At 36.9% G+C, this 24,753-nt stretch overlaps 1 protein-coding gene across 1 annotated transcript; it reads right to left on the bottom strand.

Moving 5' to 3' along the window:
* Nucleotides 1-20,127: 20,127 nt before the first annotated feature.
* On the bottom strand, nt 20,128-23,286 carry LOC149575911 (putative receptor protein kinase ZmPK1). Its single transcript, XM_089815955.1, has one exon. It carries the CDS (start codon nt 23,056-23,058, stop codon nt 20,551-20,553), a length of 2,508 nt encoding a protein of 835 aa, XP_089672081.1. The 5' UTR covers nt 23,059-23,286; the 3' UTR covers nt 20,128-20,550.
* Nucleotides 23,287-24,753: the final 1,467 nt, after the last annotated feature.

The following is a 24,753-nucleotide window of genomic DNA, read 5'->3' as shown; positions in this document are numbered from 1 at the left end:
ATGGTGCACAAATGACACCATACGTGCAAACTTTTGGGATCGTTGGTGGATGGTCTTTGATATCCCTCCACATGGCAATTTAGACATACCATTTTATTTCCTTAGAAAATTATATGCAGAATTTGTGTTGAAACTTAAAGTGAACTATTGGAGCATGAAGCCCAACATGGGTGTAGGACTAGGAGCTCCTCAGGATAGACCCTCTTCCTAGCAAAAGAAAGCTAGCACTTTTTTCCCCCCCACTGATATCTCCCCCCCTCCTCGAGTGCAACATCCAGATATTATGATAGAGGTTAGCTCTCAGACTATCAAAGCCATTCATAGGCTGAGTAGCCTAATGATATCTCATCGTGTTGATGATGTTGGTGCCAGTTCATCATCGGCTAGCTCATCACACGTTTGTGTGCCTCACACTTTCATTACGTGCAAGAATATTTTCTTGGGTCCCATAGGTGATCTTCTTGAGTATCATTTTATGTTAGATGAGGATACACCAGACACACACGCAGAGGCTACAGATCCTGATGCGAGAGAGGAGGGGAATGCAGAGGCATGGACTCCTTCGAAGTCGGTACGTGTATATATTTCTTTGTTATGACATATGCAATTTAAAGTTAATTTTTATAATAGAGTAATTTTAATTTTTAAGCCATATTGACTTTTATATGTATGTGATCTTCATTCATGTTTAGTTGATGACCGAAGAGGAGCTCAGATAGATTGACGATGCCACACTCTTGACCATTTCATTTGGCCTTGAGACATCTACGATACATTATGTTGTGTTTGCATTTTATTTTCTATTTGATATTGTAGCATATATGGTTGCTAATCTTTCTTTTATCTTGCAGGTAGCACCTGTCCCGGGGTGACAAAGTGCGCGAGGTGAGCCAACACGCATTGACAAAGGAAAGGTAATTAGGCACTTTCTATTTGATTAAATATCGATGCATTCTTGTAAAATGTTTGTGGTAATCCCATTTAATTACATTCTTTATTGTATATAGGGCGTGGCTACTGGCGATGAGCTTGTATAGATTCTGCGTCGTAGACCATCAGGGATTTCCATTCGCACTAAGAGCCCCATTGTATGTATAAGTATCATTTATTTTTTATTATCCTTATCTTTATAAATATTTTCAAAACTAATTTCCGTGATATTAAAAACTACTATTTTGTATCTCATGGGAGACTCCTAGTGCACATGAGGTCCGATGGGAGAGTTATGTAGATTTGATGACATGGCCACTCACTCCTGAGGAGGAGCCTACAATAGTAAGTTGTAGTTTGAATTCATGATTAAATATGTTATAAATTTAGCATGCTATGCATTATAATGTTATAGTTTAAATTGTAGATTCATCTGACAAACTTATTTGAACATATACAACCCACAATTAGAGAGGTACCAACGTTGTTGAGGGCATACAAGAGTACTCCTGACTGGCGCAGGAGGTCGATGAGAGAGGTATTTATTATGAAATTTTGATAGTATAAATCTCCATTACAAAAAAGATCATTATGCATTTGAGTAATTCAATGTTAGATACGTAGAATCATATAAATTTAGTAGTCTAACTTTGGGTTTTCCTTTTTTGTTTATGTAGGAGGCATCCAATCCACCTAGTGCAACGAAGAGGCTGCATTTTGATCATCCACTAGCACCCTAGGATAGTATAGTTGTCGTAGGATGCATCATGAGACATTTTGAGATGGCATATGCCACATTGTATACAAAATCATTGATATTATACACATTCTGATGGCATGATTAGCCACATTTTGTATATGGATCTATGTATTTTGATATATATTTGAGTACTTTGTCTATGGATACATGATCTTTGATATATATATTTGTGTAAAATTTTGTCTATGGATACATGTATTTTGATATATATTTTTGTCATTTATGTGCACAATGATATACATATTAATTTAGTATATAGTATTTGTTCAATTTATCGTGGATCATGTGTATTGTTCATGTTTATGGAATATCATTAATTTTGATTATGTTTGTTATATTCGATTCAAATGCAATAATTTTTTAATAACATTTTAATAACCTTTATTATTAAATTTGGATGCAATGTATAATTTGAAGTGTTATCATGACATAAACACACTTGTTAACTTCCTACACAAGGTTTAGATAACCTCAAATCTGATTTTAAACTCCACCTTCAACCTTAAAACTAACTCTTGGCTTCAAATATAATCTCAACATAGTTAAGGACTCCACTCCTCAACCATGGATTCTATTCCCAACCACCAATTCATTCATAGATTCATAATCTTTGATAACTAGCACTTCACTGTGTTACTATCCTCATACTACAACTTTTCAATTTCAACATAACTTCAAAATATCTCAACTTAAGAGACTTGATTGGACAGTTCATCGATAGCTCTCACGAGCTCCAAGTTATTTTAGGCCTCAACATCACCGCCCTGTAGTAGTCAATGGTTCATTGATACCCCTCACGAGCTCTGAGTTATGACCCTCAAAATATCGACCTCAAAATGCAATTAGAGCACCTTCGAGACTCCTCGGTACGGGGTGGCCGAGGACGATGGATGGTTTCTGTGGCTAGAACAAGGGTGTCACTAAGGTTCACCCGCCCACCCGAAGCTAATGGCACTAACAATTCGATGCCAAGATCAACGGTTTCAAAGTTACGCTGTGGTGCACCTATGAACTGAGGCACACTGTGAGTTTTGGCATCGAGCAATATCGTTGTGCCAAATGCAAACGAAATGTGATCTCTCAAAAATGAGATAGGTTATTTTAGGCCTTAGCATCATTGTCCTATAGCATTTGATAGTTCATCGATAGCCCTCACGAGCTCCGAGTTATGACCCTCGAAAGATTGACCTCAAAAGGCACTTAGAGCACCTTGGAGACTCCTTGGTGCGAGGTGGCCGCGGACAATGGATGGTCTTTGTGGCTGGAACAAGGATGTGACTAGGGTTCATTTGCCTACTCGGAGCTAATGGTACTGATAATTCGATGCCAAGATCAGCGGTTTCAAAGTTACGCTGTGGTGCACCTATGAATTGAGGGACACTGCGAGTTTTGGCATAGAGCGAGATTTCTGTGCCAAATGCAAATGGAATATGATCTCTTGAAAATGAGATAGGTTATTTTAGGCCTCAATCACCATCCTATAGCATTTGACAGTTCATCGATAGCCCTCACGAGCTTCGAGTTATGACCCTCAGAATATTGACCTCAAAAGGCACTTAGAGCACCTTGGAGACTCCTTAGTACAGGGTGGTCGCGGACAATGGATGGTCTCCGTGGCCAAAAAAAGGGTGTGACTAGGGTTCACCCACTGACCCGGAGCTAATTGTGCTTACGATTCAATGCCAAGATCAACGGTTTCAAAGTTACGCTGTGGTGCACCTATGAACTGAGGCACACTGCGAATTTTGGCATCGAGCAAGATCGTTGTGCCGAATGCAAATGGAATGTGATCTCTCAAAAATGAGATAGGTTATTTTAGGCCTCAACATCACCATCCTGTAGAATTTGACATTTCATTGATAGCCCTCACGAGCTCCGAGTTATGACCCTTAGAATATCAACCTCGAAAGGCACTTAGAGCACCTTGGAAACTCCTCGGTACAGGGTGGCCGCAAATGATGGATGGTCTCTGTGGCTAAAACAAGGGTATGACTAGGGTTCACCCGCCCATTCGAAGCTAATGGCACTGACGATTTGATGCCAAGGTTAGTGGTTTCAAAGTTACGCTGTGGTGCACCTATGAACCGAGGCACACTGTGAGTTTTGGCATCGAGCGAGATCATTGTGCCAAATCCAAACAAAATGCGATCTCTCAAAAATGAGATATGTTATTTTAGGCCTCAACATCACTATCCTGTAGCATTTGACAGTTCATTGATAGCCCTCACAAGCTCTGAGTTATGACCCTTGAAAGATCAACCTTGAAATGCACTTAGAGCACCTTGGAGACTCCTCGGTATGGGGTGGCCACAAATGATGGATGGTCTCTGTGGCTAGAACAAGGGTGTCACTAGGGTTCACCCGCCCATCCAGAGCTAATGGAATTGACAATTTGATGCCAAGATCAGCGGTTTCAAAGTTATGCTATGGTGCAACTATGAACTGAGGCACACTGCAAGTTTTGGCATCAAGTGAGATCGCTATGCCAAATCCAAATGGAATGTGATCTCTAAAAAATGAGATAGGTTATTTAAGACTTAGCATCACTGTCCTGTAGCATTTGATAGTTCATCAATAGCCCTCACAAGCTCCGAGTTATGACCCTCGAAAGATCGACCTCAAAATGCACTTAGAGCACCTTGGAGACTCCTTGGTACAGGGTGGCCACAAATGATGGATGGTCTCTGTAGCTGGAACAAGGGTGTCACTAGGGTTCACCCCCCCCCCCCCCCACCCAGAGATAATGGCACTGATGATTCGATACCAAGATCAGCGGTGTCAAAGTTACGTTGTGGTGCACCTATGAACTGAGGCACATTGTGAGTTTTGGCATCGAGCGAGATCGCTGTGCCAAATGCAAACAGAATGTGATCTCTCAAAAATGAGATAGATTATTTTAGGCCTCAACATCACCATCTTGTAGCATTTGATAGTTCATCAATATCCCTCAGGAGCTCCGAGTTATGACCCTTAGAAGATTGACCTCAAAATGCACTTAGAGAACCTTGGGGACTCCTCAGTGCGAGGTGGCCACGAATGATGGATGGTCTCTGTGGTCGGAACAAGGGTGTCACTAGGGTTCACCCACCCACTTGGAGCTAATGACACTGAAAATTTGAACAATTCTAGCCATTAGGAGTTAGATTTTGAAAAGTTGTCAAGAAAATTGCAAAAGTTGCTAAGCAACTTTTTGCAATTTTTGCGCTAAGACAAGTTTTATTGCAAATTTGATTGCAAATAGACTCTACAAACTCCTAGGGACCCTAATAATGTTCTAAACATCTAGACTTACCTAAAAAATATGGAATTTACCAAAAATCAACTTTATTGGACCAATTGATGGCCAAGGCTTATAGTTGCACCATGGGGTCTTGTGTCCATTACAAATGTGGATGGTCACAGGGAGATCATTAGATCTATCCCTAGACCTTATTACATCAAGAAAATAAAAATGATTAGGTGCTTTGCACTAGTGTTCCCTGTATTTCATTAATGTTAAATTGGACTAAGAACTAGTTTTCCTCTCAGTTGGAAGGGTGGGCCTAAAGGTTCAACACTAATGGGTGATGTTGAACCACCTTGGTAATGACTTGTTCATTTTGGAAGCCCACTAGCACCACAATCCTCCAACATTTTTTTACTATGCAAAGTAGAATGAATGGAGCGTAATAGTTCATAGTGCATAGAAAGCTCAACATGATATTTGCAACAACATGTATTTCGAATTTTGAGTGGCACACAATAAAATGACTTCAAAGATTCAAAAGCCCTTTGTGATATATGAAGACTTGGATGACTCTCTCTAAATTATTTGAACAACATAGTTTGACTTAGCTCCTAATAGTGTTTAGGATGTAGCATGCGGTCTCTAATGCCGATCCTTAACTTTAACACGTCTTTATCATTGGGTGATACTCGTGAGTTAGAGTGCCAAAATTGTGTAATTTCTTCCTCCACACCATCGGATAGCTTCTTATCAAAATGTGGAAGTCTCCCACCAAATGGCCATGTTTCATTTTGAAGAGGATCATCAATTTTCTCTCGTCGACTAAGTGCTCTTCTCAACGTAGTATGATTTAAATTCAAATCAATACAAGTTTGTCTCATATATCTACCCTTTCTCAAATGATGACTTACCAAAGATGTTGTAATAACCCTTCAAGAAGCTCTGTTATCCTTCTCCCTGCTATTTTTCCCAATGCTATTGAGAGCACTGAAAAGATTCTTCACAATAATGGTATTTCTTTCCAACTTTTTATTGACACGAATCTTCAATTTGGAAAGCATAGGTCTCATCTTTTGCATCTTTAATAAGTGCATAAAAAGCTAACAGTGTTCTACCACTATCTTGTTGCCAAAAAACATCTTATATAGTATTGAAGCCCATAACAGAATGGTTCTTTCTAATTTTTTCCCTTCCAAACTAGTAATAATCATTTCATCAATTTCAATTATCCATTTTGGTGTTTTAGAACCTTCATGTCGATTATAATTAGGAGATATGTAAGGTTCTTGTGTGTTAGGTTCCTGTGCATTGTCATGTTCGACATGGTCAATTATGCAATTTGGATTATGACTTGGTAGCATTTCGTCTTCAAAAATTTTATTCTCTACTTTTTCAATTTCGGCATTATCATTTTCAATAGGTACATTTTCATTCCCCAACTGTACATATTCATTATCTGACTCAATGATTTCACCTTCGACTAATTCATCGCCAACTTGACTGATATTTAGCATACCTTGTCTTTTTCTTCAGTGTTCCATTTTGTCCCTTCCCCTATATGCCGCAATGTCTTCATTGGATATCTTCTTTTTGTGTTTAGCGTTGCGACGACTGCTGCTCCCAAATTAGATGACAATATCGGACACCTAGGGTTATATTTTTAAACTTTTTTCAATTGGTTGGACCCCAAAACGCAACTTTTTGTAAAACTTGTAAAAAAAAATTAAAAAAATGATGTTGTCGGGTCTGCAGGGACGAGGAATATGTTGGAAATTGATGCCATTAATATCGGATATCCAATTTCAAATAGGATATCCGATATGCCCCCAGGGACATCTTGGAGGGAAAATTGAGTTTGTGAGCTAATAGTTTATAATTTATCAATTATTTCACTTATATTAATATGTAAAAATATATTATAATATATTATATATATAATAACGTAACGTAAAGATACAACATATAATCTTTTAATACATTATGTTATTCTTATTATAATCTAAAAATCTAATATATATTATTAAATTAAATTATTATTATTTTTCCTATATTTTTATCAAATATAATAACGTAATATATATATATATAATAATAATAATAATAATAATAATTATCTATAATATATTACTATTATTATGAGATATGTTATTAATATATAATAATATATTATCTTATTAGTATTATAATCTATAAATGACGACATATGTCCCTAGGGGTCCTAGGACCCCTAGGGACATATTAGAATCGTTCTTGTGGGTCAAAGAGGGTCATAGGTTGACCTATGATGCCCTTTGACCCATTACATGATGACATATGTCCCTAAGGGTCCTAGGACCCTTAGGGACATATTAGAATCGTTCTTGTGGGTCAAAAGGGGTCATAGGTTGACCTATGGCCCCCTTCGACCCATTAAATGACGACATATGTTTGGGTCCTACGACCCCTAGGGACATATTAGAATTGTTCTTGTGGATCAAAGGGGGTCATAGGTTGACCTATGACCCCTTTCAACACATTAAATAATGACATATGTCCCTAAGGGTCCTAGGACCCGTAGGGACATATTATAATCATTCTTGTAGGTCAAAGGCAACCTATGACCCCCTTCGACACATTAAATGATGACATATGTCCTTAGGGGTCCTAGGACCCCTAGGGACATATTATAATCACTCTTGTGGGTCAAAGGGGGTCATAGGTTGACCTATGACCCCCTTGGACCCATTACATAATGACATATGTCCCTAGGGGTCCTAGGATCCCTAGAGACATATTAGAATCCTTCTTGTGGGTCAAAGGGGGTCATAGGTTGACCTATGACCCCCTTCAACCCATTAAATGATAAAATATGTCCCTAGGGGTCCTAGGACCCCTAGAGACATATTAGAATCATTCGTGTGGGTCAAAGGGGGTCATAGGTTGACCTATGATCCCCTTCGACCCATTAAATGAATCATTCTTGTGGGTCAAAGGGGGTCATAGGTTGACCTATGACCCCCTTCGACCCATTAAATGATGACATATGTCACTAGGGGTCCTAGGACCCCTAGGGACATATTAGAATTGTTATTGTGGGTCAAAGGGGGTCATAGGTTGACCTATGACCCCCTTCGACCCATTAAATGATGACATATGTCACTAGGGGTCCTAGGACCCCTAGGGACATATTAGAATCATTTTTGTGGATCAAAGGGGGTCATAGGTTGACCTATGACCCCCTTCAACCCATTAAATGATGACATATATCACAAGGGGTCCTAGGACCCCTAGGGACATATTAGAATCGTTCTTGTGGGTCAAAGGGGGTCATAGGTTGACCTATGACCCCCTTCGACCCATTAAATGAGGACCCCTCGGGACATATTAAATTTTTTTTTATGGGTCAAAGGGGGTCATAGGTTGACCTATGACCCCCTTCGACCCATTACATGATGACATATGTCTCTAGGAGTCCTAGGACCCCTAGGGACATATTATAATCGTTCTTATGGGTCAAAGGGGGTCATAGGTTGACCTATGACCCCCTTCGACCCATTACATGACAACATATGTCCCTAGGGGTCCTAAGACCCCTAGAGACATATTAGAATCATTCTTATGGGTCAAAGGGGGTCATAGGTTGACCTATGACCCCCTTCGACCCATTATGTGACGACATATGTCCCTAGGGACATATTAGAATCGTTCTTATTGGTCAGAAGGGGTCATAGGTTGACTTATGACCCCATTTGATTCATTACGTGATGACATATGTCCCTAAGGGTCCTAGGACCCCTAGGGACATATTAGAATCGTTCTAAATTTCAAAGGGGGTCATAGGTTGATTTGTGCCCCCCTTTGACCCATTAAATGATGGCATAAGCCCCTAGGGGTCCTTGGACCCCTAGGGACATATTAGAATCATCCTATGACCCCCTTCGACCCATTACATGATGACATATGTCCCTAGGGGTCCTAGGACCCCTAGGGACATATTAGAATTGTTGTAATGGATCAAAGGGGGTCATAGGTCCTTTCGACCCATTACATGACGACATATGTCACTAGGGGTTCTAGCACCCCTAGGGACATATTAGAATCGTTCTTATTGGTCAAAGGGGGTCATAGGTCTTTTGACCTATTAAATGATGACATATGTCCCTAGGGGTCCTAGGACCCCTAAGGACATATTAGAATTGTTCTTATGGGTCAAAGGGGGTCATAGATATGACCCCCTTCGACTCATTACATGACGACATATGTCCCTAGGGGTCCTAGGACCCCTAGAGACATATTAGAATCGTTCTTTCATAGGTTGACCTATGACCCCCTTCAACCCATTACATGACGACATATGTTCCTAGGGGTCCTAGGATCCCTAGGGACATATTAAAATCATTCGTATTGGTCAAAGGAGGTCATAGGTTGACCTATGACCCCCTTCAACCCATTACATGAAGACATATGTCCCTAGGGGTCCTAGGACCCCTAGGGACATTAGAATCGTTCTTGTGGGTCAAAGGGGGTCATAGGTTGACCTATGACCCCCTTTGACCCATTACATAACAACATATGTCCCTAGGGGTCCTAGGACCCCTAGGGACATATTAGAATCGTTCTTGTGTGTCAAAGGGGATCATAGGTTGACCTATGACACCCTTCGACCCATTAAATGACGACATATGTCCCTAGGGGTCCTAGGACCCCTAGGAACATATTAGAATCGTTCTTGTGGATCCAAGGGGGTCATAGGTTGACCTATGACCCCCTTTCGACCCATTAAATGATGACATATGTCCCTAGGGGTCCTAATACCCCTAGGGACATATTAGAATCATTCTTGTGGGTCCAAGGGGGTCATAGGGGGTCATAGGTCAACCTATGACCCCCTTCGACCCGTTAAATGATGACATATGTCCCTAGGGGTCCTAAGACCCCTAGGGACATATTAAAATCATTCTTGTGGGTCAAAGGGGGTCATAGGTTGACCTATGACCCCCATTGACCCATTAAATGATGACATATGTCCCTAGGGGTCCTAGGATGCCTAGGGACATATTAGAATCATTCTTGTGGGTCAAAGGGGGTCATAGGTTGATTCGACCCATTACATGATGACATATGTCCCTAGGGGTCCTAGGACCCCTAGGGACATATTAGAATCGTTCTTATGGGTCAAAGGAGGTCATAGGTTGACCTATGACCCCCTTCGACCCATTACATGACGACATATGTCCCTAGGGGAGGACCCCTAGGGACATATTAGAATCGTTCTTATGGGTCCAAGGGGGTCATAGGTTGACCTATGACCCCCTTCAACCCATTAAATGATGACATATTTCCCTAGAGGTCCTAGGACCCGTAGGGACATATTAGAATGCTTCATATGGGTCAAAGGGGGTCATAGGGTGACCTATGACACCCTTCGACCCATTACATGACGACATATGTCCCTAGGGGTCCTAGGACCCCTAGGGACATATTATAATCATTCTTATGGGTCAAAGTGGGTCATAGGGTGACCTATGACCCCCTTCGACCCATTACATGATGACATATGTCCGTAGGGGTCCTAGCACCCCTAGGGACATATTAGAATCATTTTTGTGGATCAAAGGGGTTCATAGGTTGACCTATGACCCCCTTCGACCCATTAAATAATGACATATGTCCCTAGGCGTCCTAGGACCCATAAGGACATATTAGAATCATTCTTGTGGGTCAAAGGGGGTCATAGGTTGACCTATGACCCCCTTTGACCCATTAAATGATGACATATGTCCCTAGGGGTCGTAGGACCCCTAAGGACATATTATAATCGTTCTTATTGGTCAAATATGACCCCCTTCGACCCATTAAATGACAACATATGTCCCTAGGGGTGCTAGGACCCCTAGGGACATATTAGAATCGTTCTTATGGGTCAAAGGGGGTCATAGGTTGACCTATGACCCCCTTTGACCCATTACATGACGACATATGTTCCTAGGGGTTCTAGGACCCCTAGGGACATATTAAAATTGTTCTTATGGGTCCAAGGGGGTCATAGGTTGACCTATGACCCCCTTTCGAACCACTAAATGATGACATATGTTAGTAGGGGTCCTAGGACCCCTAGAGACATATTAGAATGCTTCATATGGTCAAAGGGGGTCATAGGGTGACCTATGACCTCCTTCGACCCATTACATGACAACATATGTCCCTAGGGGTTCTAGTACCCCTAGGGACATATTAAAATTGTTCTTATGGGTCAAAGGGGGTCATAGGTCACCCTATGACCCCCTTCGACCCATTGCTTGACAACATATTTCTGTAGGGGTCCTAGACATATTAGAATCGTTCTTATGGGTTAAAGCGGGTCATAGGGTGACCTATGACCCCCTTCGACCCATTACATGACGACATATGTCCGTAGGGGTCCTAGGACCCCTAGGGACATATTAGAATCATTCTTATGGGTCAAAGGGGGTCATAGGTTGACCTATGACCCCCTTTGACCCATTACATGATGACATATGTCCATAGGGGTCCTAGGACCCCTACGGACATGTTAGAATCGTTCTAATGGGTCAGAGGGGGTCATAGGGTGACCTATGACCCCCTTCAACCCATTACATGTCAATATTATATTTAATAATTATACTATATTATCTATTTAAATATAGTAATAATATATTATTAGATTATAAAACAATAATAATCATATATGTTACTAGATTATAGATTTAATAATAATAATAACAATATATATTATTATATAGAATAATTTTGTCATATAATACTATTATATATATTTAATAATAATAATCATATATATTAGTATAATGTAATAATAATTATAATATTAATGTTCACACAGTCACGAAATATATAATTTCTTCTAAAATTGTCTAAAGTTATTGTTTTATGTTTATTTTCATTTAAATTTGTTTATCTCCATATTTAAAATTGAAAAAAACTTGCCTTTTGAAATTTCCCAGCAAATAGGCATTGGAAGTCACTGAGCCTAATCGGATATCCGATTAGGCCTGGTATTTACCAACCCTGCCCGATCAACCCAAAAAACGTGTTTGAGGAGGGTTTTAGTGACACTCAGACTTCGGGTAGCCATCTGACAATGTTATTTTGATCAAAATTGAATGAAATGAAAAGGGTTTTTTAATATCTCTCTCGGGATTCCATCTATATTATTTCTGTCAAATTCTAAGTTTGATAAGTATTTATTAGTTAATTATCAATGAAGATTATTGTAAAGTGCTAATTGACATACTGATTGAAAAATAGCTATAACTTTCAAACGGTATAACATTTTTTAAATCTAAAAGTTGCATCACATTATATGCTTTGCCTAGTATAAGGAAAAAAAAAATTAAAAAATTTGGTAAAATTTTCTATTAGTTAAAGTGGTTAGACACAGGAGTTTTTTTTTTCAAAATTGTTGTAGTAGAAAATTCATATTTAATTATTTATTTGGAATAAAAATATCAAAAAATATGTGTCACATCCGGGCATGAGTCTACTTTTTATATCTATAATTATATTTTAAAAATATTATCATTTGATTTTGATTAAGGTGGTCAGACATACACCTACTTTTTATTTTCGCCTTGAAATTTTCATAGTACTATATTAAAATCCAAACTTTTGACCAATCAAATATTTTTCTCTCCTGATAAGGCCTAGTCATTTAGAAAGTACATTCAATTTCCTACAAATTATTTTCTTACAACTTTTTGATATAAAGTACATAACCACTTTAAAATTATGTGTCAAGTTGACATAACCCTGATTTGTTGATTTTTCATTGCCACTTAAGGCCATAGTTTGGTACACCATGATCCTACACATACCCATTAATTAAGAATAAAGTTAGTAAAATAAATTGTAATCTATCTCCTACCTTAGAATTAAAAAAAATGTAGACATAAAACTAATAGTATTTGGTTTTTGTTAAATTAGAATATCCCTTAAATAATTATTTTACTAAAGTTTTAATAAATTTCTAAGAAAAGTAACATCATACTAACATGATAAATGTATAAGCATTCACAAGACCTACTTTAATCTTCACAAAGCCACCTCAGGTCCTTAACAATAACAAACTAACTAAAATATGTATTCATCACACCAGCATTTACAAATAAAACTCCCACTTCATTGGGATCACAATATAGTGTTAAATTCCAAGTTAACCAAATTAGTGCAAAGGTAACAAACTCCAAAATCTCAAGATTTTATTTCCATTTTAGTTTCACTTTAAACTTTTGATAATAAAAAGTTTTTATTACACTAACATAAGAAACCCCTCAACTAGATAAATATATAGAACTAAATAAGGTTCAGCCCCTTTCCTACCTCCTCAATAATAGTAGAAGACCTAAAATAATATTCACCCTATCAGCATTAACATAAAAACACATTACATTATAGGACAGATTCACTGGATAAGCTTATAGATATTAGCACCCATTTAAAATTTACAAATTTTCCAACAACCATATTTTTGTTTTAAATTGAGATACTTATCAAGTACTAGGATTTTGATCAACATAAAAATGCCCATTCCACTAGGACTCAATTAAAATATTATAACTTGTTTAACCAAATGGGAACAAATCGTCCAAATCAAAAATAAGAATAGCTACACCTTAGTTTTGTTTTGCATGAATTAAATATATATATTAGAATGGCCATAGACCACTAAAATTTTGAAAAGTCCATTATATGTTCCACCTTCTCAATAACATCAGCTCAATAAATAGCATCCAAAATATATATACTCATGACGCCAACAAGTAACATGAAAACATAACGAAAGCCCTAATCTCTCCTATCTCCATCAATGAAATCAAATTAACAAATGAATCCAATAATATCATAATCAAATAAGCACAATCACCCAATATAAACTCCAAATATAAGCACACATAATTTTTGTTTTCGTAAAACATCCAAACAAATCCATCATGATTCATCCAGAACCTTTGAAAAACCCTAAAACCATAATCAAATGGACGCGATCACCCTCTTTAACCAATATCCACACACGATGGTATTACTTTATTAAGATGAGCATCATATCAATGCCCATGAATTACTACATAAGCTTTTACATTGGGAATTTTTAAATGTTGGAGACCTGGTTAACCAAATCGTTACAACCAACATGTTCAAATGTTGCAAATTCCCATCTAATGTTAATATAATACAAGTTTGGGAATAGTTGAAATAAAAATATTAATATGATACATGTATTTTTAATCTTCAATTAAAAAGTTGAAATATTTAAATCTTACAAAAAATATAGAAACAACAGACCACCTCCTCTTAAACTACCCTTTTGCCCAAGATTGTTGGCATTTTTTCCTTAATAAGCTTAATTTCCATATGTCATTACCTAATTCTCTATGGGATTTATTCCAAGCATGACCAATCTTATACTCTAAATCAATGTTTTCATTTCTTTGGAAGTGCATCCTTGCATTTGTAGTATGGGCAATTTGGTGGGAAAGAAACAAGAGAATTTTTAGACAGACGTGATCCCCAATACCTCAACTTTTGGAAGGATTACAGAGATCAATTATTGAGCTTGTTAATGCTTTAGTAAGTAAATATAAGGGTAAATATGTTTTTTCCTCCTTGAGATGGCTATATTATTCAGAGGTGGAAGGGTTTACTTTTCCCTCATCTTCCTACTCCTCTAGGTCCATCCAAGATTCCTCTTATCTAAACACAAACCAAGTGGATTCCTCCAAGTGAGGGTTATTTCAAACTCAATTTTGATGGGGCCTCTAGAGGAAATCCAAGCAACTCTGGCTATGGCATAGTCATTAGAGATTTTAAAGGTCATGTGATTGCAGAAAAATCATCTTCTCTCCCTCAGTGTACTAATAACAAAGATGAGGCCTTAGCCTTGCTTTTTGGTTTGGAACTTGCAAAATCACTTTCTATATCTAAGCTACATGTTGAAGGGGATTCATCAATTATTATTAATGTGTGTATTAACCATCATGTATGTAATTAGTCCATCAAGTATGGTTTCTTCTTGATTTAAGCTCTGAATGTTACATCATACATACTTATAGAGAAGGCAATCTTTTAGCTAATTGTTTGGCTAATTTGGGTACTGGCGAGTTTTTTATCAACTCTTTACTTTCCCCACTTTACCTCCTTAATATCCCCAACTTGGTTAATATTATGACAAAGGAATATGTTTAGAATAAGGTTGAGTCCTCCTCATTTTTATTTGATAGTATACCATGACTTCTCTATGATTTTGCATGTTTTTTCTTTTATGGATCTCAATTGCTCTTTTGAGATATTATATGCAGGTCAGGGTCTTGGATTACACTTGCATCATATGGCTTCCTAATATTGGTCTTAATTGAAGTTTCTGATGTAGCTTAGGGATGGTAATCTTTGTGACATTTCTTGTTGGGCTCTAGATCTTGTCTCTGGCACCAATCAATGAATTGTAGTCATATGAGTTTTGGGTTCTTTGTAATTACTATATTCTTGATCTAAGAATCTCTAGGACAAGATTCATTAGTGTTGATAGATATTCTCTCTTGATGCAGTATTTCTTCTTCTACATTCCTTTTTTATATCAGGCAATGACTAGAGTTTTTCTTTTCTGATTCTTTTCTTCGAGAGCTCTTTTGCATCGGTTGTTATTGTTTCACCCAAAAAAAAAATATTGGATTATGATTATATATATCATTTTGAGATTTAAAAGCTATTCAAATTATTAAATAATTATGAAATTATGATTAATATAATAAACATTTTGAAACTGGTCTATCTTTATATTTAATAAAAAAGTTAAATTGATTTTTTTTAAAGAAATGAATGAAGTATTTTTATGTACATGAATTAACTAGATTATATGTAATAGATTATAAGGATTAAGACATGAAGAAAACATTATTAACACACCATTTAATTTTTGAGGGATAAATTTGCATGAAAGAGTTTATTTAGGTTTGACAATGTATTCTCTAGATTTTCAATTTAATTTATCTTGATAATCTATTAAACTGAATGAATATTTTTATACAAGAACAATGGAAGCAAGTTAACAAAGGAAAAAACCCTTTTAAAAATACCTATGAAAGCTATGAACCATAAATTCAAAACTTCTAACATTGCGTAAAGTATAAGGATGGAAAAAAATTAACAATAGCATAAAGCCTAAAAAACTTAAGAAAATTGTAAACTTTAAACCTATGTTCCTTTAGAAGCTATCACATGTTTCAGATGATAATGATTCACAAAGTTGTTAATAACTTATTACGATCTGGAGAAAATGCTTCTTGTGTGGGGATTAAAGTTGTTCGAGTGAGAACACATGGATGCATCTGTAAGAAGTTTAAGAACTCATCCTAGAAAAACCTCATCCTTTGCGGAAACAAGCGATGGCTTCGATGTATTCTCCAAGTTGTAATTGAGAAGTCTTGTTGATCTTAACGAGATTTTAACAAGCACTTCATGTGACCCAAATAAATTATTCACAAACTCCATCATAGGAAGAATGTGGTTCTCAAGGCTAAGGCACAAAAAGCTAGGATTTGTCATTATAAGTTGGGCAATTTGGACTTTAGTGCATTTCTCAACGAGTGATCGATATCCTCTACCTTGTTGATGGTTCTTCAAGTGATGAAGTTTGTACAATAAAAAATTATCTTCTTGGTTGGAATGACCATTTTTTGCCCTAAAGGTTGAAGCTACATTTTGTTCTAGAGTGTATTAATGAAATGGGTGTTCTAACTTTAATTAATAACATCGAAAAACCTAAATAACATTAAAGTCTTCTAAAAAAGACTTCAACCTTATAATTCTACCTATGAACATTTTAATAATGTAAAATAATCTATTAAATTCGATAAATATAATCTATTCATTTATAAATCCAAAAATTCTAGTATAGTGAAATCTAGAAAACATATTTTTCTTCCAACTGATTCAAAATGATAGTACTTAACAAATGATCATGAATTTTACAAATGATAGTACAAATTAAGAAAGATAATAAAATCTCAAAAACAATACACAAAGAAAGATGGAAAGATAATAAATGTCAAAAATGGTGGTACAAATAATGAAAAATAACCATATCTTAGATGAAAGAACTAGCTTTCAAGTTGTGACAATTTACAACTGTTTTAGGACGTAGTGTAAAAAAAGTTCAATCGTGTTTTATTTTTGAATCGTCTTACATACAACACAAATGAATAAAATAATGCATCTTGAAAGGGATCTTAGATGAAGTGCTCTAAACATTTACCAATTATTTTATTCCAAATCCATTCATTACGTTTACAACAATTACACACAAACGAATGGAAGAGAAAACAAAGACTCAATAAACATGCAAAACCAGTAAATAGAGTGCAAAAAACTATAGAAAAAAATTGCAAACATACCTAGAGATTTTTTTTATAGAGATTGTTATGTGAATCAAATCTTGAAATGAAGCATAAATTTTTTAATAGATCAAAATAACTTTGTATAACTATGACAAGAGTAGGGCAACCACATTTTCATCCATTATCCACTTTAGAAGGAACTTATCCCTAGCACTATGGAAGCACTCTATACAATTTGTGTATAAGATGCAAAGCCTATCATCTAAGGAAAAGATAAGAAATCGTTAAAATAAATTGAAAAACTTAAAAAATGAGTAAGTAAACATTAGTATACAAATAAATAATTTCTAGATATGAAATTTATTTGTCTGTGATTGGTTTAAAAAAACTCAAATAATAGACACTTAAACAAATTTGATTACAATGGTATTTGCCTACCAACAAGTACTAATAAAATGGAAAGTATTTTTTCCACAACAATCCAATCATTCTAGAAAGTGTTTGTGGTGGCACTCATATGAGAGAAACAAATATTATAAATATTGTAGAAAGTTCATTTATTTTCATTAATAGTGTATTAATTAATGTCAACCGTAGCATAAATGCAATGTTTCATAAGTACTAAGCAACCTATATGTGCTATGTCCTCATCTTACAAGCTATCCAATTTAAATAATATAATAAAATACAAAATGGTCGTGTTTCATCTTTTCAACACATGTTGTCCTAAATTTCACATTTCAATGTGGCATCCCTCAACATTATTATATATTTTAAAATTTTATCTTTCTAACTGGTGATTGGTTGTAAGATTTTTTCTATTAATTTTTAATAAAGAAAGATTAAAAATCCAAGAAATTCGGATAGACCAATCAGAACAAATGTTAAATTCAGTTAATAATAAATATAAGAATCATCGGAACTATAAGGTAAATATTTTTATTTTGTATTGGCATGATTTTCAAGGAAAACTAATTGCATTTCGTTGCAATAAAAAATATTAGTCACTTGCCTATATAGGCATGGACTAAAAATGAAGATTATAACTAGCAGTCACATGCTTTTGTACATGCAATGAGTGCACTAATAGGAGATGAGATTTAAGAGAAAAATGTAGAATGAACATTAAATAATGCAAATATAAGTTTTTTAAAATGAAAGTACAAAAATAAAAAAGTTGAAGATTAAAACATAGATATAAAATTTACAATATTTATGAAATTTGAATATTACTTAAGAATAATTTCAATATTTTATAACTCAATTCAATTTATCAAATATGAAAAAATAATCATTTAAAAAAAGCATCAAAAAATTTATTACTAAAAATTAATAAGAGAAATACGAAAAAAAATGAAAAATAACGACATCTCTAACAAATATTCTGTTGACTAAATAAATTATAGAAACTGAAAAAAAACATTTTAAGAAAAAACTAAACTATTATAAAAAAATAATTTAAAGTAATTTAAAAACTAAAACCTAAATCAATTTAAAAAAGTAAAAGTTTAATAAATAGAGATCACAACATAATCTAATGTGGAGATCAAAAGTAATTATTTTTTAAATAAATAAGAAAAGAAAAAAAATAGTTAAAAGTGGATATTTAAATTACATTATTATGTGAACAAATTAGTATTAATAATTTATAATTTAGATAACATAAGATTTATTAAAATCTTTTAAGTAAATTAATAAATATTATTTATTTAAATTAAATTTATCAAATATGAAAAAAATAATCATTTAAAAAAATCCATCAAAAACTCTATTATGAAAAATTAATAAGAGAAATACAAAAAAATAATGTCCAATAAATATTCTATTGACTAAATAAATTATAGAAACTAAAAAATAATATTTAAAGAAAAAAATTAATAAAAAAATATAATTTAAATAATTTAAAAACTAAAATCTAAATCGATTTAAAAAATCAAAAGTTAAATGAATAGGTACAACAATGAGTGGAGATCACAACTAATAAATAGAAAGAAAAGAAAAAAATAATAGTTAAAAGTGGAGATAAAAACTAATAAATATCAAAACAAGAGTTGAAAGTGGAGGGAGATAGAAACTAGCTGGTAAATAATTAATGGGAAGGATTTTCAATTTTCCACAGTACTCTAGAACTTATAACCACAAACGGATCCTATTACTCACTTAACATTAGTGCAATATTCTAAGATAGCTCAACTCAATCTACCCATTGAACATGTGTCAAAGGAATGACAATTCATATAAGAAATATTTTTAACAAAACAAAGTGGCTCAAAATTATATGTATATTAAATATTCTACAAATTAAAGTTGTGTTTAAAGGATGTAGATTTTTCATCACATGAAAAGCACGTAAGGTGGTGGAGATGGATCTCATCATGAATATAGTTGTTATGCCAACATCCTCCCACACTATAGAGCCCGATACAACCACTTACCATATGAGATTTTTATCCACTGCATACCACATTGATAAGTTGAGCTCATGTGAGCAAACGGTCTAGAACTCGAGGAACTCAAACTGATAATCTTTTGTGGAGTGGGTTGGAGTAAGGACTTGAGATCCCTCGCTACTCCGATAAGTAATTTTAGTATGCTGGATCTCATTACAAATATTATCGCTACGCCAAGCAAAATAAATGATAACAGAATGGCTAGGTTTCTTACGATAAAGTATTGGACATCCTCCACTATTCCAGTCATCGCCTTCCTAGAAGAGAAGAGAAGAAAAGCAGGGATGCGTGGTGACTTGTTTAATGCAAAACTGAAGACGGTGGGTCATGATACGCTCCGGGTTTTCCTCGATTAACAGTGATACAACTGTATTAAAAAGAGTCGTTTTTGGCAGTTCAAGTACAAGTTGCAGATTTTTCCACAAGAGACAATGGCCTCACATTGTAATATTAATATTTGAAAGATTCAGCGCCGGCTGGCTTGATCCATTTTGTATACTTGGTTGCGTCATATAGATAATCATGATCAACGCTTTCATTCACGAGCTCACTAATTAATTTGCTGTGGGCCTCCTCTCCCCTGTTTAACAATTCGGTCTCTTACAAGTCCCTCTCATGTTACGTTGTCATACAATTTAAACACGTCGTTTCATCAGCGGTCGGCATCTGACATGTTTTTTTATTAATGGTACAGCAGTTCTATTCTCCTTTATGGAAATTTGAAAACTGAAGCTAATGGATTCACATTAAAACAGAGGCAGTAAATTGAAATCCAGTCACTACAACAAGTGAAAAATTCTATAGAAAAATGACAGATATCCATGAATCCCGATTCCTCTATCGACCCCTTTGTTTCCGTGAGATGAGGTGAAGAGAATATTCCTCTGAATCGAACCCCACCTCGCTGTTTTCCATCTCGATCAGATCTTCTTCGTGCTGATCTGAACTACGTCTGTTCTTCATCTTCACGTCGACGGAGGTCGTCAACATCTGAACGACCTCGCTCATGGAAGGCCTCCTGTCCATCTTCTGCTCTACGCAGCGCAACGCCGTCTTCAACACATTCTCCATCTCCATCTCCTCCTTCTCATTCCCGCCCGCTCCTCCCTTCAACTTGGGATCCACCACACTTTCCACCCGGCCTTTCTTCACATAATTCTCAACAGCCCACTGCACGAAATTCATCCCCGGCTCATTGAATTTCGTAGCCTCCTGCCCGCTGACCAACTCCAGCAGAAGAATCCCGAAACTGTAGACGTCCGCCTTGGCCGTGATGGGCAGATTCGTAGTCCACTCGGGCGCCAGATACCCGCGCGTCCCTCGAATCCTGGAGAACTCGAAGGTCCGATCTCTGTCCACCAGCTTCGCCATTCCAAAGTCGGCAACTTTGGGCACAAAATCCTCGTCCAGGAGAATGTTCTGCGGTTTGATGTCGCAGTGCAGAATCCACTCCAGACATTCCTCGTGAAGGTAAGCGAGACCCCTCGCCGTACCGACCGCGACCTGGAATCTCTTACTCCAATCGAGAGAAGTCTGATTTCCTGTAGTGAAGAGATACTTGTCCAGAGACCCATTCTCCACGAACTCGTAGACCAAGAGCCTCTTCTTCCCCTCCGCGCAGTACCCGATCATTCGGACCAGATTCATGTGATTCACTCTCCCGATCGCACTTATCTCCGCCCAGAACTCCTCCTCCCCCTGAACGACCCCCTCCAGTCCCTTCACAGCCACCGCTTTGTTCTCAAGCAGTCCCTTGTAAACGCTCCCGAATCCCCCCTTCCCCACCATGTCCCCAAAATTCCCAGTCGCCCTCTTCAGCTGATCGAAAGTAAACCTCCTGAGCCCACCCGGGACAGCAAAGTAGCTCTGTCGATCATACACATCAACCTCGCGTGACACGGTCGCCAGAAACCAGAATCCCAACACAACGCAAACAATCTCCGCGGCCCCAATCGCCGAAACGACAGACAACATCGGGACGATCACGTCGTTTCGCGTGCCCTTCTTCGACGTCGTCACATTCGTTGGCAGCAACTCAACTTTCACGGTCGAGCTGCACTGCAGAGAGCTCCCCGACACGAGAGACGAAACATTAACGACTCTCACGGACTCCGAAACCTTGACGTAAACCGTGTTGTTGATCCCCGGGCTCTGGTACCCACCGATGAGCAGAGACTTTGGAAAACACTGCCCGCTGCCGCTCTCTCTATACGCGAAGCCCACGCAGTAGCAATCCTCCATGCAGATCTCTCTGCACTTGTCGAATGACAACCCTGCAGAGTAGCCACTCTTGTCGAAGCCGTAGTAATCCGTGTAAGGCAGCCGGAGAAGCTGGACGGCGGCGCAAGAGAGCTCCTTTAACGGCCTGCATCCCTTGAACCAGTTGCCGGAGTCCACCATCTCGAAACCCGGCGGACACACGCACTGCGCCTCCGCCTGAGGCGAATACACGCACACACCGTTCGGCCCGCAGAGTCCCTGCACTCTGCACTGCTCCGCCATGGCAACCCACGTCACCACCCACCTCCGGGCATCCACCAGACTGTACAATCTCAGATTCCCGTCGACGTCCAAGGTGAGTCTTCTGAGAGTCCCTTGTTCGCCGTAGTCGGAGGCGTTGAAAGTGAACTGATCGCTGGAGGTGAAGCTGCCGGAGTGGTCGAGAACGGCGAGCCGGGTAATGTTGTAAGTGGTTCTGCCGTTGTCGAAGGCGTTGAGCCAGGGGGAAGGCCAGTACATGGCGGTGATGTTGGAGCCCTGGTAAACGAGAACAAGATAGTTGTTTTCGTTGAAGAGGAACGAGAAGTAGCCCGATTTGAAGCTCGACGACCCCATTCGCGACACCAGCGGCGCGGTCTTCGTGATGGGCTGCCCGGGGAGGAGAGTATCGGTCGGAGAGTCGAAGCTTTGCCAGAATATCTTCTCGTTCCTGCCGCGGAGCACCAGATTCCCGGTGTTAAGAAGCGCGAGTTCGTTCACGGGCTTCCCCTTGGTCTCGCTCCTCCATGCTATCCTCCCGCCGGCGTCGTTCAGAATCAGGTCGCCGTTCTTCTGGAGAAGGAGGAATGATTTTTTTCCGTTCACCGGATTGTCTCTGTTGGCCATCCAGACCACCGTTTGGGGCTTGGGGGTCCGGGAATACCAGATTGCAAAGGCGTAGGCGTTTTCTCCGACAGAGTAGAAGCCGGCGGAAAATGTTCCGTCGGGAGAGAGTAGCACGGTTTCGTTCTGTTCTGGTGAGAGCGATGATTTTGGGGTCAGGGTCTCCAATCCATGGCTCTGCTGGGCGGAGGAGAGACAGAGGAGAAACAGTACAAAGAGACGATGAGAGAAGCGGGGCGCCATTTTTTCTTTTGCCCTCTCTCAAAGCTCGAGCTCTGGTTTTAAAAAGTTAAGATTTTGATGCTGCTGATGGCGGGTTTTGGTCATTTCTTGACGAAAGAGGGTTTTGAACAGTACGCTCCGTTTGACTACTTTAGGAACGTGATTTTTAATGGGAAAGGAAGACCCAGGATTTGAAAGACGTATGCAAAGTCAACACAAGTATGAGCGTGGGGCGTGGTGGGGGGAGTGCATGGTCATCTTTGCTTCCGCATGGTCCCATATTTCGATTCGAATGACGTTTATTGACATATTTCAAAGTTCTCACAGTCTTAATGTTGAGTCGTTCTTAGGTTTTACAGATCACATTCAATTTTCAAATTTCAGTTTCATGCTCTACCTTAGTGAAATCATTTTTAATATGCATTGAAGTTTATTATAAATGGTAATTTGTATGACACCCACTTTTGTTTAACTTAAGCTTTTTTAGGGTTTGGTCAAGGATTTAAAATTAGAAAATAATTATAGTAGTAATATTTGTAAAAAGTTGTAGAAAAAATTAAATATATAAAATAAATATATAATAAAATATGTGTTATGTAATTAATATTAAGTGATATTTAATTATTAATTATTAATAAGGAATATCAAAATTTTTAGTCTAAATTGGTTATTTATGATTTGTTGTTAGTAATTATTTTTTATTTGTTAAATTCGATTATACTCGAATCCAAGACCTTTTACATAGAGGCTCGCAAGTTACCATTGTATTGTAGACTCTTACCTAAAAACTTATATTTTATTATTTTAAAATATTTGAATAAAATTTTGTCTTATCATAAACTTTCTAAAATAGTACATGTTTATATATTGAAATAATATACAATATATTACTTCAATAAACTTTTGCAATTTAATAATAACAAAAAATGTCATATATACAATATTATCAAAATATAGTATGTCAATCCATAGTCTTATAAATATTCAAGCTCGAGTATGTACCGATCTTAGCTTCTTTTTTCAATATCTATAGGTATTTAATTTTTTTAAATTAAGCTTTGAATGGTACAGATGTTTGTACTATTTCATTAAGTCGTCCAACATCTAAAATTGAAATGTAAAAATATCTTAAAATGACATCATTTAAACTTGTTGATCATTTATGTTAGTCATAGCTATAACAATTTTTTTCTTTGTGTATTTTGAATAAACGATATGTGTCATTGAATTAAGGCCAGTCATCGTCAACAATAACAACTTTTAAGTCATAACTATTGGTATAATGTTTTGAAAAATATTGGAAATTAAATCAACAAGTTGAGGTATTAAATTAACTAGTGTAGATGTTAATAGAACATATGTTATTAAAACCATTGGAATGTGTAATTGGGCCCTCTCCCTTATAATTTATAATTATGAATTATTTACATAAATTAATTTATATAAATAGGATGTACAATTATATTCTAAGGAAAATAATAGAGTACATTGAATTTATTTCAAATGGAAAAAAATCATGTTCGCTAGGAAACAAAAGAGAAAACCAAACAACTAATCGATTACTAATTTAAAATTGTGCAAATCTGTAGTATAATGTGAATTTCTCCATGCACTAGTTGCTAGATCTGTCTTTCATTGTCTTATGCTTCAACTATTTCACGAGTCTTGCATTTGCCATACAATGACTAGTATGGAATTTGTAAAAGCTAGATCCAA

This window comes from Cupressus sempervirens, chromosome 1 (assembly GCF_028749045.1).
Source record: "Cupressus sempervirens isolate cs-2001-9-10 chromosome 1, ASM2874904v1, whole genome shotgun sequence".
Classification (NCBI taxonomy): Eukaryota; Viridiplantae; Streptophyta; class Pinopsida; order Cupressales; family Cupressaceae; genus Cupressus; species Cupressus sempervirens.
This window is presented reverse-complemented; position numbering and strand designations above follow the sequence as displayed.